The sequence below is a fragment of the Aplidium turbinatum genome, chromosome 12 (assembly GCF_918807975.1).
Source record: "Aplidium turbinatum chromosome 12, kaAplTurb1.1, whole genome shotgun sequence".
NCBI lineage: Eukaryota > Metazoa > Chordata > Ascidiacea > Aplousobranchia > Polyclinidae > Aplidium > Aplidium turbinatum.
This window is the reverse complement of record NC_137483.1, coordinates 4,946,287-4,964,705: the sequence shown is the minus strand read 5'-3', so window position 1 is coordinate 4,964,705 and position 18,419 is coordinate 4,946,287. Positions and strand designations below refer to the sequence as shown.

The following is an 18,419-nucleotide window of genomic DNA, read 5'->3' as shown; positions in this document are numbered from 1 at the left end:
ATTTTGGTGTGTCCAGAGTCGGACAGTTATAAACAGAGTAGTCGGAGTGGTAGGATATATTTTTCGCCCGACTCCACAGCCCTGGATGGGATTATTTTTATTGCTGGATTCCATCCGAGAAAACATGTTGATAGAGCAAACATCTTCTCAAAGATTACTCGGACACACCCCAACCTGTTGAAATAGGCAACTGATGCGGAAATGATTTGTAAGTTTCACTATCTTTTGTTTGTGTTTCACGTTTTGCTTAAAAAAAGACGATCCTACTACCACTGCAAATAAATTTGCAAAAATCATTTTTTAAGTTCTTTCAACTATGTAGGCTAGCAGCATACACATATCAGTGTGTAACTCTAGATTTCTATATATAGATTGTATTTGAATAAGGACCTTCTGATGATCCAAGTAAGGGTGAAAGAGGCTGCAGAGGTTTTTAGAGAGTAGTGCTGAACTTGATGTACTGTAATTTGCTCTGCTTGCTATTAAACACTTTTTGTAGTATTAATAACATTTATTGCATGCAACTCTATAAGTACAAAAATGTTTGTCATAAACTCGCTTGAAAATATTAATTATTTTTCTGAACATTATGACTGAAAGAACGGTGTCATTTCATTACCATGTACAAAGTTCAAGAGCATAGTTTGCACTGTGGTTGTGGCGCTATATAAATGCTGTTATTATCAAGATATGTTATATTAACCTGCCCAGCATTCCAAGCCATCCTGGCCTGTCCACTTGGCTGATACAGAACAGGTGGTGTCTCTAGTTGCTGGAGCAGAACCATCAGAATATGACAATTGCTTGTTCAAACAAGCGTAAGTTCCAGACGACCCATAACTATTTGAAGACGAAACCACAACAACAGAGTTAGAGAAACTGAAAGGACAATCTGTGAAGAAAAAGTATGTTTGATTTGCTTGAGACGCGTTCCAATTAGAAAAGTATGCATAGAAAGATGCACTGAAATTTGAGAAGTAAGATACATATTAGGTTGCACAAACTCTTTATTTCCAATGATCTACAAAAACTATTGTTGATCACATTTGTATAAAATCTTCGCGTAATGTTTTATATAAGATTCATCAAATCAATTCAGTGTCAATGCCACTTCTTCATACTCTTCGGTGGAGCTTTTCAAGTAGGGTTGCAAATCGTAACTTAACTTTAGGGTCGGTAAACAAATTAAAAGTAGGTCTAAAGTAGGTAAGAACTGTAGACTGTCAATGAAGCCTTAGGGTTCGCACAGAAAATTATTTTCGGAAATGGGGTCGTACAATAAAAAGTTTGAGAAGCAAGCGTTGAGGTAAATAATATTTCAATACTCGGCGACCAAAGGTCACGAATAAAAAGGTTCTAAGGGTTCTGAAAGTTCTTACGTTACGCCAAGTGAGTTGAATCAGAAATGAAGGTTGAGTGACAGCTCCGTTCTGTAACTGCGAGCTCCTCGGCAGCCGAGGCTATACCAAGTTTCATGCACTCCATGTTGAGTGATAACTTCATCATTAATTTCTGTTTGGCTTATCATCGTTTATTCACTGTTTGGAAATGAGTGACCGAACCAAGACAATCTTTATCGTGCAAACATGTTAGCAAAAGTTGCGATCTGCACTAAACAGAATTTTGTTTAAATTACCTCTTACTTTTATCTTGGGTAATGGAATGAGAAAACCGTTGTCACATCTGACGACAACATTCAAAACACGAATAATAAGATCAGGAATCGGTCTAAACAGTGTGAGGTCAGAAAGGACAAACACAACACCATCGATAGTTTGTTCGACGCAGCTAATATTGGCCGACTGTCCCATTCGGGGGAAACAGCCTCCAAATCCCGCCACATAAAATTGAGACCAATCTAACTCCCCTCCATATATCCACACGCATATTTTAATGTCCCGTTTTTGCAATTTTGATTTGATGACCAGACCAGGGTACCCGGTAGCTATTACATTGTCTGGCAACAATGGTACAGTTTCAATAGAAGAGGTTCCTGTTGGCTCTGTAAACACAAAAAAATGATCTCTTGAGTGTCCACAAATAACATAGAAAAAGTTGGTAATCTTGAACAGTTCAAAAATAGCGCTCTTAAAACAACTCATAATGGTTCAGGAAAGCAGGCAACAACCAAATCCACTTTTTGAAACAAAAGCGGAATATTTGAATTGTTTTTCTTCTTTATTGTCATAAGGGATGATTAAAAACGTTTTTTTAGTCGTCGTTTTTTTAATCGTTTTTTATCCGTTTTTTATACTATTTTCAATCGTTTCAAACATTTTTTCAAGTAGGCCTAACAACTGTTTTTATTTATCATAACAAAAAACTGCAAAAGATAATGTTGAATTATAGCTGCTGAGTGCAGAATAACATATTATAAAATAGTTTGCTGCAGTTTGGACTAAGTTCTGTAAGTCAGAAGTCGGAATGGCCCGTTTCGGTGAGTCCGATTCGGTGAGTCCGATTCAAGTGCTACCAATGATGAGACTGTTCGGTCCCAGTGGTGACCATGCTAACAGTCAACCTCCTTTGTTGCTTTTCTTAATTTCTTTTATTAGTTTGCTTATTTCTTTTATTCTTATCACTTCTTTCGTTGCATATAGCCTATTATGATGAGTATTTGGGTGTTCTTTAAAGTCTAACTGGTGAATCTACAGTCTAGTCGACTGATACAAGCTAACTTATCGATAAAAAAGTAGACAGCTCCACACTAATTTGACAAATTTGAGCTCTTTCAATATAAATTTAACAAACTGAAATTTGCCAATTTTAGCGTGATACACTATACCTTTTTTGATTGCTTTATCACACTAGAGGCTACGCATTGTATTGAATCTTTGGTGAAACAAAAGAAGATTTCAATAAAAAGTTTAGAGACAAAGTTTCATATTTTGGTAACTTATCGATGTCTTGATTATTTCAGAGAAGCAAAAGTAAAAATTTTGTTCCAACATAGAAGTTTTAAATAGAATGTTGGTGTATAAAAAACGACCATTTCAAAAATAAAAACGACTTAGCCTACATGGTTAGGGCAATATATGACAATATATGACCTTACCCCAAAAAAAATGCAACAAAAGGTTTTTCAACTGATTTGATTAGTATTGGGTGTCAGTATTGACATATTAAAAATCTTAAGCGATCCAACTTCCGGAAAGTGGTTATTTTCAAGATGGCCACCAAACCGTTAAAATAACAGTAAATTGACCATAACTCGATCATCATAATATGACCAAAACATGTAGTTTTGGTGTCTATATCTAGGTTTTTATACCCTGTGAAGTCAATGAGACCATTCTCAGAATTGTTGAATTATCTGATAGCCTATAAATTCAATATGGCAATCCAAGATGGCCGCCAAACCAATAAAATAACAGTAAATTGACCATAACTCGGTCATCATATGACTAAAACATGTAGTTTTGGTGTCTATATCTAGGTTTTTATACCCTGCGAAGTCAATGAGACAATTCTCAGAATTGTTGAATTATCTGAGAGCCTGTAAATTCAATATGGCAATCCAAGATGGCCGCCAAACCAATAAAATAACAGTAAATTGACCATAACTCGGTGATCATATAACCAAAACATGTAGTTTTGTTGTCTATATCTAGGTTTTTATACCCTGTGAAGTCAATCAGACCATTCTCAGAATTGTTGAATTATCTGATAGCCTATAAATTCAATATGGCAATCCAAGATGGCCACCAAACCAATAAAATAACAGTAAATTGACCATAACTTGGTCATCATATGACCAAAACATGCAGTTTTGGTGTCTATATCTAGGTTTTTATACCCTGTGAAGTCAATGAGACCATTCTCAGAATTGTTAAATTGTCTGATAGCCTATAAATTCAATATGGCAATCCAAGATGGCTGCCAAAACAATTAATAATGAACAATAACAATGTATTGGTAATGGTTATTAAAAAACCCGGTAAATTTCTATATATATTTGAGTAAACTAAGCAAGCATAAAGAGTTCATACGATGTGGTTATGTACAGTAGACTCTTGACATAATCAGCAATTCAGCATAAAGAAAGCATATGGATCAAGTACTACTAAAGCTCATCGCTGTCACTCTTGATGTCATCGTCTGTAATTATGTGATTGCTGTATGGGTTGACACATGAACCAGTTTGGCATGGTCCACATCCAGCATGACATGGTAGCCCATATCTCCGGCAACTACACTGAAGTGGACACGATACCAAATATCCTTGACGTTGAATCACAACCGGTGAATGTATGAATGAAGAGGAGCTGTGAGCAATGAGCATAGGCTATTATCTGGCCCGATGATTGCTTTCAGTTTGGTGATGTCGTGTATCTTGGTTGAGTAAGCTTTGTCGGAGCGGAAGTAAAGGTCTTTAATGTGTGGGTCAGTGTTAGCATAGCATAGTAACAATATTAAAAGAGCCGTGTCTTCACCAATTAAAGTCGTACCATGTCGATGAGGGCTGTCCATCTGCCGTCTTGACGATGTCAACATCTGCATCACCTGGTGCGTTGATCACATTGCAGCTTTTATTCCTCAATTGAGCAGAAATTAGAGAAATTAATCCATCCTTGTTGGAAGCTCGAGATAAGAACTGCTCCTTCTTTCCAATGAACTTGGTGTCTGCAGTAAAGTGAACAACCCGGTGGACGTTCATGCCGCGTCTTTGATGGGTATTGTCTTTGATAGACGGACCACCATATCCATCAAAGACCACCGTTGCTAAGCGATAATGACGAATGGTATAATCTGCATACGACTGTACAAGTGTACAATAGACCCACAACTGTCTCCAGCTTTCCATAGCACTCGATGCAACAAGAACCCCCCATCAAGAACGAGTGATCGGTTTTCGGGGCAGATTTTTTCACTACTTCATAATCGCCTGACATCACACTGCTGGCATGTTCTGTGATGGCGGGAGCTATTTGAGACTTATCGGCTTCTTGGAAAAAATGTCTAGCTTCAAACAAGGCGGGTTGGCATGTACTGAGCTCGTGCTTCATCACTTCCTGCATGGAGAGATCACCTGTTTGATTAAGGATCTTGGAAACAAAGCTATGACCGTTATGTTTGGCAACGATGGCAGTAGTAACCTGGAAACACAGCGCTGCAATACATTGGTCAAGAAAATCACAACATCAAAGTCCTTTGTTCACCCTGAACATTTGCCACCTACACCATCCTCTACCAAATTCCACTGCCTCAGAGTTTACTACCAGATTATGGTCTGGATGGGTAGGCTACTGACGATGGTGTGGATGCTCTAGACTGGGGATGGAAAGTAGACAATAATCAGATGGTTCCAATCATGACGGACATGAAAGCTGCCCCGGACATGGCCGGACAACCTACTGAAAATGATACACTGCAATTGCGAATCGTGTCCTCCTCACTGCAGTTGCCGGTGATATGGGCTACCATGTCATGCTGAATGTGGACCATGCCAAACTGGTTCATGTGTCAACCCAATATACAGCAATCACCATGGCTACCTGAAGATGCGGCCTGATTTGTCACATTTTGCAGATGTTGATTACAGCTACTGCTAGTGCTTGACTGATATTTTTTGAGATGTTTTTACTTTTTGCGGTTTCCTAATGACATAAAACTTTTTTGTTACCTTAGGGGAAGCAATAGCAAACGAGGAAAAGTAAGTTGAAAAACGCAAAATCAGACTGTTATTGACAATTAACAGTCTGACTAAAATCTTCGAAATCAAATTTTCTTTGTTTTTCAACATGTGAGGATGTTAAAACCTATTGTGTCATCTGAGGAAAAGAATAAAGAAAGCATAAAAATCTAATTTTTAGAAAAATTTATTTAAACGTTCGCCCAAAGTTAGAAAAACCTGGAAATTTCTGCAAAATTTGACAAATCAGGCTGTATCTTTAGGTGGCCATGCAATCACATAATTACAGACGATGACATGGAGAGTGACAACGATGAAATTTAGTAATACTTGATCCATGTGCTTTCTTTACGCTGATTATGTCAAGAGTCTGCTGATGTACATGACCACATCGTATGTACTCTTTATGCCTGCTTAGTTTACCCAAATATATATAGAAATTCACCGGGTTTTTAATAACCAATAGCCTACATTGTTATTGTTCATTTTTAATTGTTTTGCCAGCCATCTTGGATTGCCATATTGAATTTATAAGCTATCAGATAATTTAACAATTCTGAGAATGGTCTCATTGACTTCACAGGGTATAAAAACCTAGATATAGACACCAAAACTACATGTTTTAGTCATATGATGATCGAGTTATGGTCAATTTACTGTTATTTTATTGGTTTGGCGGCCATCTTGGATTGCCATATTGAATTTAAAGGCTCTCAGATAATTCAACAATTCTGAGAATGGTCTCATTGACTTCACAGGGTATAAAAACCTAGATATAGACACCAAAACTACATGTTTTTGTCATATTATGACCGAGTTATGGTCAATTTACTGTTATTTTGTTGATTTGGCGGCCATCTTGGATTGCCATATTGAAGTTATAGGCTATCAGATAATTCAACAATTCTGAAAATGGTCTCATTGACTTCACAGGGTATAAAAACCTAGATATAGCAGGCCTCGAAATTCACGGCGGACATGTCCGCCGTCACAGCATGTGATGTCCGCGGGAAGTACCATCTAGATCGGTCATATTTGTCCGCCGAGAAATAACACAGGAACTACGGATACAAATCGTCATTGCATAGCACAAACAATTGTTGCAAGAATATAATTTCCCGCGCATCTAGAAAATGTGAATACTGTATCTCCTAGCTTCCATTCAAGAAGGAAAACTTTCGAGTTTTACGTTGCTTCAACGATTGATAACATTGAATCAGCGTAACAAAGGCGAATTCTTCGCTAAGAATCGATGGGAATACCAGTACTTCTACACTACACCAATCACACGCAACTTAGTTCAAGTCTTACGTCACAATGTCTGGCTTTGATCGAGTAATATTGATAACACGCAAGGTTGGTTACAAAATTAGATTATACGAGTAGGCTATATTACAGCAAGATGCAGCAAAATTTGTTAAGTTTTGGTATTACAGTAACAAAGAAAACGCCCAGGAAAAGTAAACTTCGCTCACAAGACACGCAAAAATAAACCTAAAGAAAAAATCCCAATGAAACTTTGCACAGCAGAAAATAGTGACATTAGTGTAGAAGTTTTCCGACTTGTGCCCAGAGCATTGTGACGCAAGAAGCCACACGACCTCGTTCGGTGAAAGTTAGTCAGTTATGCGTCGTATTAAGCATCTACACGGCGCTTTGACTCTTTGAGCGCACATCGTTGGTCTGATGACATGACGATCAACGCTAAAACTGGTGTGTCCGCCGTGAGACTTAATTTGTCCGCCGAGATAGCTGCTCAGACCGGACACGTTTGTCCGCCGTCAACAAAAACGAATTTCGAGGCCTGTATAGACACCAAAACTCCATGTTTTGGTCATATGATGACCGAGTTATGGTCAATTTACTGTTATTTTAATGGTTTGGTGGCCATCTTGAAAATAACCACTTTCCGGAAGTTGGATCGCTTAAGATTTTGAATATGTCAATACTGACACCCAAAACTAATCAAATCAGTTGAAAAACCTTTTGTTGCAATTTTTTTGGGGTCAAACCATATATTGCCCAAACTAACATCTCTAATTGGCATTCATTTCTACAACTAAGTTACACAGTAGGTACATTGGAACGTTTGGTATGCAAAATATGTAGCCTATTACAAACATTTACAAAAACAGTTTATCTAGAGCAGGGGTTCTTAACCTTTTTCTTTCATTACCCACTTCCGCTACTTAATAAACCTATATTCCCCACATACTTTTAAAACTGACTGAAAAATCAAAATGAATCCTAGTGACCTGTGTGACATATCCCAAAGCACAATGGTATTTAACAAAAAGAACAATTTCAATGAGAAGAATAACATTAAAGAACGTTTACGTAGTTTCAAACAACGTCAATGCGATTTTTGTTCTTGCTTTTCAGCGACGATCGAGCCAATGTCAGGCTCTATTTTTGAGATTGCACAACGCAAATCTGATTCCAGATTTAACAGTGTGTTTCGTGCTTTTGTTTTTATGGTGACAACGTTTGAAAATGCTGATTCACACAGGTATGTTGATGAGAAAGCAGTCAGCAATAATAATGGTTTTGCAGCAACTTTTGGGTATGTATTCATCATAATTGCCCAAAATTTATCCAAGGTATTATCTTCAAATGAAGCTTTGGCAGCTGAATCATAAATCAATTCCAAAAACTGTTCTTGTGTGTTTTCTTCATCCTCTTGAACACCTGCAACAGGGAATCGAAATGGATTCTTTGTTAATGCCATTACTGGAGTGTCAGCTTCAAATGATGGAAAATAACGATGAAATTCAGAAATAAGCTTGTCAAAATGTTCAACAACGTCACCTTGAATAACGGAACAAATACCATTCATTTTATGTAAAGTTGGAAATGCCGCAACACTATGACCACTCTGTATTTTCCCTTTCCACAATTCCAGCTTTGCAATAAATGCAGCTATCTTGTCCCGTTGTACAATTATGTTCGAACCCACTCCTTGTAACTTGCGATTTAGTTCATTCAAATGACCGAATATGTCTGCAAGATATGCCAATCTCTTCTGAAATATATTGTCAGTAATAATCGACTTCAATTCTATTTTCTTTTGAATTTCAAGAAATTCAATAACCTCTTGCAGTAAAAGCACAAGGCAATTTAACATGTTTCCCTTGGAAAGCCAGCGAACAGAAGTATGATACAGCAAATTTTGATGTTCTGATTCCATGTCCTTACATAGTTTTCGGAAGAGCCGGGTATTCAATGCACTCGCTTTTATGTAGTTTATGATCTTGATTGAAGAATCCAATGTTTTCTTGAGTGCCTCAGGCATTGTCCTTGAGGCCAATGCCTCTCGATGTATGGTGCAGTGCATTGCAATAATAAACGGATTCTTCCTTTTCACCAGTTCAACAAAACCAGACCGCGCACCCAACATAGCAGGTGCCCCATCTGTGCATACACCACCGAGTTTATCCCAATCCAATTTTTCAGTCTCAAAAAATTCTTCCACCAGTTTGAGCACATCGCTGGCCTTTGTGGTTGTTTCCAATGGCCGACAAAAAAGAAAGTCCTCCTCAATGGCTTGATTGTGAACATACCGGACAAACACCATCAGTTGAGAGAGATTTGCAACGTCAACCGACTCATCGAGCTGAATTGCAAATACAGGTGAAGCTTTGATATTAGCGATGAGTTTAGATTTGATATTGCATGCCATATCATCAATGCGTGACTTAACAGTGTCATTGGACAAGGACACCTGCTTAACCTTGGAAACAGCATTTGAGCCAAGCAAAATATTAGCACACGCTACGAGACACGGCTTTATCAGTGTCTCGCCGAATCCGATGTTATGTGGCTTTTTGGCTTTTGCCACTTGCAAGGAAACTGCATAAGATGCTGTCAGAATTGCCTTTGAAGTGGTTTGAAACTGACCGGTAGCATCCAATCACATTTTCTTTACTTGATTTGCTTTTAGTTCAAAGTAGCTCTGGTTTTTTTCGACTAACTGTGGGTGGACTTTTAATTGGTGTTGTTTCAGTTGATAGGGCTTCATGGAAGCGTTTGAAAAAGTTTTAAGACATATGATATAACACATTGTGGTAACTGCTCATTACCTTTATCCACAAATGTGAATCCATAATTCAGATAATCATCGTCATATTTTCGTTTAACTTTAGTCATAATGATCAACTAAATCTAGACTAGAGAATCTTTCTAGAAATCTAGATAACTCCTAGAAATCTAGAATCTACCAGATAACTGCTAAAAGTTATTTACCATAACGTTGCTAGCTTATATCGAGTACAAGTAACCTAATCCTCACCTAAATCTAACTTCAATTTAACCATAATTAATTAAAATCAGCTTTCAGAAATCAGAAACTTAACTCCTCGCACCTCGTGGCCAATCGTTGAGCGGTGACAGGTGTCTGTGACGTAACAATGCAACGAGGATTGCGCCATCAGTAGAAATCGAGGCAAATCATTACAAATTGTAAAACAATGCACTAGGACTCGGTGTTTGTTAAAAAAAATTACTTTTGTGACTAACTAATCAGATTTACTTCCTTGGATATTCGAGTAAAACTTAAAACAATTTCCCACTTCCAGACCAGAAAGAATTTCCCACTGCATGGATATTCAGTAATTTCCCACTGGTGGGAAATTTCTCACCGGTTAAGAACCACTGGAGTACACATAGAACAACAAACCCAACTTCAAATTACCCACTTGAAATCCTCAAATTCCCCACTAGTGGGTAATTACCCACAGGTTAAGAACCCCTGATCTAGAGGTAAGAAGGTCATGATTCAGCGCTTATTACTTGAATAATCCCTAAAAACGATTTCAAATTTTAGAACCGGAATCGGAAACGCGTCAACAATTTTCCGCTGCTGCTCTGGATTTTCTTTTCATCAGGCTACACCATTTCATTTAATTTTTTTAGTTGATTTGAGCGCTTAAATTTTTCCTTTGATTTATATTAAATGTTCTCTCTCTCCATTTTGCTTCAAAGAAGCCTGGTCTGTAACCTGAAACATCAGGGTGGACCAATTGTCTGCAGCGACTCCTCCGCTTTTCTCTATCGTTAATACGTTAAATTATTAGTTTGTGCAAGTGGACTGCATGGGACATGATCTCACGTGATACACAAGAAAAAGCAGGAAGAAACGTTCCATCCAGCTGACAAATACCACTCGAAGACTTGGCAACACCAGGTGGACAAAATAAAGAGAGATCAGCTCTGCACCCGGTCAGGCAAGGATAGGCAGACTGACTCGATATAGTATAAGTTCCGTTACTGCACTCTAAAGATAAAAAATTTCCAAGATTTCAGATAACAAGTTTCATGCATGGGTAATAATTAGGTTTGTATTTTAAGTACACGATAAAACTAGTCAAATTCTTTATTACAACTATCAAACAAATAAGAAACATAGCTTTTAGTTTTGTTCACAACAAGCAGTTTGCATTCCGAAACTGAAAAATGACAATTTATAAATATTAATATCTTCCGTCAAAATAAAAATATTTAGAAGACATTGAAATTAAAGTAATGACGATGAGTCAACAAATTAAAATTCTTGATCAGGCTAGAAAGACAACAACAACAACTTCTAAGAGACTAATTCATCAACAACGCAAACCACCATACATCAGCATTCAGCACAACAAAAATGACTTTGGGCTTTTATGAAATCAAGGGCAAAAAGCTAAAAATAATACAAATATATACCTTGATAACAACAAACGATTTATCCTAATTACCGTAATCATGTAATTTCGCACCAAAGCTAATGACATGCTACATTTGTATTTAATAAAAAAAAAGTATTACCAGAGATATCTAAACTATTTGATACAGATAACCGATTGTTGACAAAGGCAGTAACCATTAACCCAACATCTGCAAGAGAAAGGGATTCGATTCGCAATTCAGAAGTAAATGTATAACCAACTACACCAGCCACACTTTTGGGATGATTGCTGTAAACCAAGTTAAATAAATTAGAAGCAATACCGACATATTCCGGAATGGCCCGTTTCGGTGAGTCCGATTCGGTGAGTCCGATTCGGTTAGTCCGATTCGGTGAGTCCGATCCCTTAACGGGGGATTTTTTCAATTTTTTTTTTAAATTATCGGGTACCGTAGCCTAATTATCATTGCCGTTTTAGGGTTAGGGGTTAGGAGTTAAGGTTAGGGGTTAGAAGTTAGGAACTCACCGAATCAGACTCACCGAATCGGACTCACCGAATAGTAGCAGACCCGACATATTCAGTACACTAATAAGCCAATGTATGTTGAAATTAGGCATTGATGCTTTATATTTTACTTTGATAAAGTAATCAAAATCAAGAATAGGTTACAAGATAAAAAAGCAGCGTGCCCACACATAGCCTACAAAGGTTGACAAATATAAATCAAACTTTAAACAACTTGCAAATAAATAAAAATATTATAAACCTTGACAAGGAAACTTACGTCACTAATGTACGATTAGAGTATGGATGGTCAGGTCCAGGTGTAGTGAAAGTGCGCAAACTCCGAAGGATGCCGGCGGTAGCAATTTGTTCCTGGAAAAATATAAACAGCTAAACTACGATATGCAAAAAAACTGGAATCATGTAGACCAAGCCTGAAATTAAGGCAATGTCTGTGACATTAAAAAAATAAATTAAATCGTTACACGAAGTGATTTTTATTGTAATTTGTATGAAACACAACACAGATATTTAATAGTTTTGTACAAAAAAGTGCATCAACTTTATAATTTAGCAAATCAAAGAGTAACCCCATTATATCTCCATGAGAAAAACCAAGGAAAGGAAGGTAATGCACTAGGAGGAGTCACAGTTAAACTGGCAACAACGGAATTGTTCTCATAATACATGAAGCTTAAGCCAGAAAGGTTCAGTGCTTCCGATGGTAATATGAAACAGCTCACTGAAAGAAAAATATAAATTAGTCCTGAAAATTAGCATGTTTAATTTTCCTTCTGAATTCTGGTTGTGCCACAACAATCAAGTTTTTGTTTTCATTATTCATTGTTGAAAAACTTTTCTAAAAAAAGCTATGTACAGCCGCAGCAATCATGGCTTAGAGCCTTAGGCTACTATATTAATATGGAAAGCAACAGTACCACGGAATGGCCCGTTTCGGCGAGTCCGATTCAGCTGGTCCGATTCGGCGAGAGCCCTTTTCGGCGAGTTCCCTATTCGGCGATTTTTTGATTTTTTTTTTAAATTATCGGGTACCGTAGCCTAATTATCATTGCCGTTTTAGAGTTAGGGTTGGAGTTAGGGGGTTAAGGGTTAGGGTGTTAAGTGTTGAGGGAGTTGAGGGGTTAAGAGTTAGGGATTAGGGGTTAGGAGGTAAAGGGTTAGGAGGTTAAGAGTTAGGGGGTTAAGGGTTAGGAGGTTAATGGTTAGGGGGTTAAGAGTTAGGGGGTTAAGGATTAGGGGATTAAGGATTAGGGAGTTAAGGGTTAGGGGGTTAAGGGTTAGGGGGTAAGGGTTAGGGGGTTAAGAGTTATGGGGTTAAGGGTTAGGGGGTTAGGGGGTTAAGGGTTAGGGGGTTAAGGGTTAGGGGGGTAAGGGTTAGGGGGTTAAGGGTTATGAGGTTAAGGCTCAGGGGGTTAAGAGTTAGGGGGTTAAGAGTTAGGGGATTAAGGGTTAGGAGGTTAAGGGTTAGGGGGTTATTTGAACGTTTAGCGACGTTAAAACGATGTAAAAACGGCAATAATTAGGCTACGGTACCCAATAATTTAAAAAAAATTTTTCGAAAAATCGCTGAATAGGGCACTCGCCGAAAAGGGCTCTCGCCGAATAGGGCACTCGCCGAATCGGACTAGCCGAATCGGACTCGCCGAATCGGACTCGCCGAATCGGACTCGCCGAATCGGACTCGCCGAATCGGACTCGCCGAATCGGACTCGCCGAATCGGACTCGCCGAATAGTAGCAGACCCACAGTACCAACGTATTCATAAAGGAACAAATGTTAGCCAATTTTGAGACATTACAAACTACTTTGATAACCAAAATGTTTTATTTATCAAAATTAATACTGAAGATTGCTTAATTTTATTTGATGACAGATTTGGCATTTGATTTCTTATTCCACTGCACATTAGACCCGTATTAAAAATTAAAGTAATTTAGATGAAACATCTCTGATTGGAACAAGCATTTACAAAATAAATATTTAAACACGCGACTTGCGTACTAGTTTATATGACAACTTCATAAGCTTAATACACGTAGCCTAAGGTACATTGTTGGATTTGATATTTTTTTTACATTTTTACATAGTATTTTGTGATAGAGTGTTATTAAAATGTTAGGTTCAATACTCATTAACATCTCTCAAACATCGGCCTTTACCTGATATTACAACAACCCTGCAGTACATTTGATAACTTGAAAACATGAAGGGTTGAAGGCATGGAATAAACAATGGAAGTGTATCAACATCAGTGGTTACATTATGACAAACATACAAACCACACTAGCAACAATACAATGACTTGACTTGTCATTATGCTGTAACATAAGCTGTAGGGGTTTGAGGTAGTAATATTGTCAGTTTTCACATTAAAGATAGCAAAAGGGAGAGTAACAAAGCTTTGAAGGACAAAAATAAAAGTGTAAACCTCAAACTACTTTCATTTCCATTATTTATAACTTTATGAAATAAAATCAATTAAAACAGAATACAGTTGTAAGAAAAATTTTAATTATGAATTTATAAACAAAACATTTTGTCTCCCAATTATTTAAATAACTCCAAGATAAAACAAGATTTCAACATATATAAATGAAGTGTCACATCATATTTAAACTATATAATATAGGATATGTTTGCCCAACAAAACTTAGATTACTACCAAGCGAGTTTAAAAGATGGAAAAGATAAACATTATGAGCAGTAAACTCAAAAGTACACTAGTGACCTGGTCATAGGCGCCTAAGCCGTGGGGGCCAGGCCCCCACGCATATTTCTGCGTGGGAGCAACTCTTTATGCTGCATTGATATATAAAACAATAGATGAACTCGCGATCGGCAGCAGGAAAACATTTTTAAATGCAAACCGCAACAGCTTCGCGATAAATAATCACTAGAACGAGTAGCGATGCTACAATCCCACCCCAGACAAAAAAATCTGTCATTTTCACATTGAAAATGAAAATAAAAATGACAAAAATGACATCAGATGTTGAATGCACCCAAAAACAACATAATTTGCTACGTGGACGCAGCGTGCGTTTAGCTTAATGCGCTTGCAAACAGACTTGATGTCGCTTTCGAAAGTCGAAACCTCTGCAGAGAATTGTCGCGGCAGTGAATCGCTTGCTGTGAAATTGAACTTGAAGTCTCGGGGCCCGAGGTAACCACTAACACTAACCAACGTAACAAGGGCTGGTACAAACCGCATTGCGCACACGCGGCATAATCAACACAACAACGGACTCGCGCAAACTGCATGGCGCACACACGACCGTTGCCATAGAAACCCGATCAAAGGCGGGTAATATGCGCATTTTTTGTTTCATCTGCAACACGAAAACGGGCGTATTACAGCGAATTGAAACTTGAAAGCTGGTCAGCGATAAGTTGCGATATTGTAGTGAAAAGGGAGCAATGTCAAGTCGAAAACTTAATCAAACGTCTCTCCGTAACTATTTTTCAAGGGCTGTTTACGGATGTCAGAAACTTTTAAATTTATTCAAGGTGACGTGCTGTTCGCTGTTGAATTGATGTAAACATGAATGATTTTGCTTTCAACAGGTATATTTTCAAGCGTATGATCAAGTTAGTACTTTCATTCCATTTACAGACAATACCTTTTAGTAAACCTTTTCGTCTCTTGTTTCATGCTAATAAATCTAGTTCGTTGCTAAACTTTATGTTGTGCTTAGCTTAAAGAGTCGCAGTCCATCAACCGCTAGCCAACGCAGACGCATAGCATGTGTTTGTTAATAATAATTAACGTTAGGTCGAACGTAGCGATAACTCCGAGTGTGGCAATAAAAGCAATCCTAGTGTGACGACATACTGTAATTACGTCATCCATCTGCGTGACATTTCGCTGAATTTACGTTGCTGCTGATGAAACACGCGTTCGCCCCCAGGGCCAAAAAAATAGTTAGGCGCCTATGGACCTGGTACAGATCAACAAATTGTGAAGTCATTGTTTATTGATTCTATTTGAATACAAGGTTATAAGGCTATTTGAATAAGGCTTGTAAGTTTGTAAATAAGTTGCTATATATTTGTTGTGATAATTAAACGTCAAGTGGTAATTAAACATTTATTGAATCTGTATGTGAAAATTACTGATTTTGCCTCACGGAGTAATGGCACAAGAAGTTGTTGTCAACTCAATCCTGTGGTTTACGTTTAACCGCATGAACTTTGTGAAGACTGACCTACTTGTGAAGCTAGTTATTGATCACTATAATGCTGGGGATATAGTGAAAGCTAAAGATACCCTTTTTGGATATTTGTCTACAGTGCGCAAAGTGAGAAGACAAAGTGACAACAAGGATGAAGTGAACATCAAGGACATTATAGAAGTGCTTCACAAGGTTGGCCACCAAGATGACATTCCTGATTTATTATTTGTTACCTCTACATGTGACTTTCCAAGTCTCGAAGTAAAAAATATTGATGTATCTGCGTGGATGCAAAGTCTATGCAACCTCCGCAAAGAAGTGCATGAACTGAAAAAGGAAGTTTCTGAACAGAATTCCCTCTCAGCCCAGATGCAGGAGCTAAGGGATATGGTGTCTGAGACTTCTGCACTAATTAGGAAGGGTAACAATGTCTCCCTAGAACAACAAGTACCCAACATTCTACCTGGAAACCACCCTGTACCTGGGTCTAATCATGCACCAGAAATTAATGGTAGCATTGTTGAAAATGTCATGTCCCGAAAACATTCAACAGTGTTGATGGCCCAGCCAGTGTCAAAAAATAGTATCACTGGCACCTCATTCACCAGCAGAAATGGCCATCAAGAAGATTTGGAGGACAGCCCACAAGGCAATATGAGCACCAATAGCTGGACAGTTGTCCGAAAAAGAAAGAAACCTAAACCTCGAGTTGGAACATTGGCAAGCATGTTCCTTAAAGTTGTTGAGAAGAAGAAACGTCCTGCTGAGGTATTTGTGTCTAGGCTTGATCCAGATACCACTGCTGAAGATATGAAAAACTTCGTCAAAGACCAATTTGCAAATGCCTCAAAGATCACCTGTGATAAACTCCAGTCAAGGTATGATAGATACTCATCTTTTCACATAAGTATCCATGATGTAACAATTAAAGAATCACTGAATCCAGGATGCTGGCCTTCCGGCATTCTGTTAAAGAGATTTTTTTCAAAGATGCCAGTGTCAACGGGCACTCCTGGTAATTAATACATTAAACAGCAACACAAACCTGTCTGTTGTCTCATATAACTGCAGAGGTTTATCCTCCTCTGCTGGTGATATACGCATACTCTGTGAAAATTTTGACATCATCTTGCTTCAAGAGACTTGGATATCAAAGCAAAGATTACCTGAGTTATCCCAATTGAGCAACAACCATCATGTCATTGGTTACTCTCCCATGGATGACAGCCATGGCATTAGGCTGGGAAGACCATTCGGAGGAACAGCTATACTATGGCATAAAAGCCTAAAGGCTACAAGTTTAACCAGTCATGATGACTCTATTATTGGTCTTGAGCTCCATATGGATTGTGCTAGTTTTGTTTTTTTAAATGTATATATGCCTTATTGCTCTGATGCCAACATGGATGAGTATGTGAATTATCTTAGTAATTTGAATGTTATGTCTTCTTCTTGCGTTTGAGGCCGCCACAGATCACGTTGTTACATCCAGGCACAGCAGCCAATGGATTGTGTATTCATCGAGCATTGTTAGGTCCACATGTCTATCTTGTGGTCGGTATACAGGACATTGATAGATAATGTGGTGTGCAGTTTGAAAGTCTGAGCCACACGCACAAGATGGTGAATCGGCGAGGCTCCACTGGAACCTGTTGCTGCTGAAACGGCCCACTCCAGTCCGCAGGCGATTGAGCTTCACCCATTCTTTCCGGGGTAGTTCTGCTCCAGGTGGGGTGTTGGTATTGGGAAGGACTGTGAATTGGGTTGGTCTCGCAACTTCTCTCCATTCACGGTTCCAAACTTCGGAAATGTGGAAGTTTGATTTGCAGATAGCTGCAGCATGTCGGGAGAACGGGCGTCGAGATTTCAAGCGCTGGGGCTTTTGGGAGTGCGAGTTTAGGACAATCTGGTTGAGGAGGTGGTCATCCCTTGACATAGCTTGTAGGACCAGGCTATGTACGTGGTTTTCCCTACGAAGTCTACCTGGGGCGATGCCTGATAGCACCGGCAGAAAGTCAGTGGGAGTTGGAAGCAGGCAACCGGTGATTATTCTCATGGTGGTGTTGAGGGCAGTGTCAATTTTGGAAGTGTGTACGCTGCGGCACCAAGTGGGGGAAGCATATTCGGAGGTGCTGTAAACAAGTGCAAGAGCACTTGTACGGAGTGTGGATGTACTAGCACCCCAGGATGTTCCAGCTAGGCATCTCAGCAAGTTGTTGCGTGCTGATAGCTTAGCATGAAGGGCTTCAGCATGGTGTTTGTACGTTAATTGTCGGTCGAGCTTCACTCCTAGGTAGGTGGGACACGGGTTGTGTGGGAGTGGGTTTGAGAGAGACTGACAATTGGCGCGTTGATTCCATGTTGCAAAGGTGAAAGAATGTTATGTTGCAATGTTATGTTCCATGTTGCAAAGAATGTTATGTGCCA

At 38.6% G+C, this 18,419-nt stretch overlaps 1 protein-coding gene across 6 annotated transcripts in view; it reads right to left on the bottom strand.

Moving 5' to 3' along the window:
- The window catches only part of LOC145781343 (uncharacterized), a 28,785-nt gene extending 14,662 nt beyond the window's left edge, over positions 1-14,123 (bottom strand). Inside the window, exons 1-7 of one of the 6 annotated variants that reach the window (XR_014290719.1) lie at positions 13,980-14,123; positions 12,390-12,541; positions 12,080-12,171; positions 11,435-11,583; positions 10,740-10,904; positions 1,637-2,002; positions 704-892 (exon numbers count right to left, since the gene is read on the bottom strand). Coding sequence is in view for 4 of the 6 variants with exons in the window: in XM_082593124.1 (XP_082449250.1) it covers positions 704-892; positions 1,637-2,002; positions 10,740-10,904; positions 11,435-11,583; positions 12,080-12,171; positions 12,390-12,541; positions 13,980-14,025 (1,159 nt within the window). In the remaining 2 variants the exon portion in view is untranslated. The remainder of the gene's footprint in view (positions 1-703; positions 893-1,636; positions 2,003-10,739; positions 10,905-11,434; positions 11,584-12,079; positions 12,172-12,389; positions 12,542-13,979) is intronic. The other 5 variants (XR_014290718.1, XM_082593124.1, XM_082593125.1 and 2 more) reach the window with 5 other exon arrangements.
- Between the last annotated feature and the right edge of the window lie 4,296 nt (positions 14,124-18,419).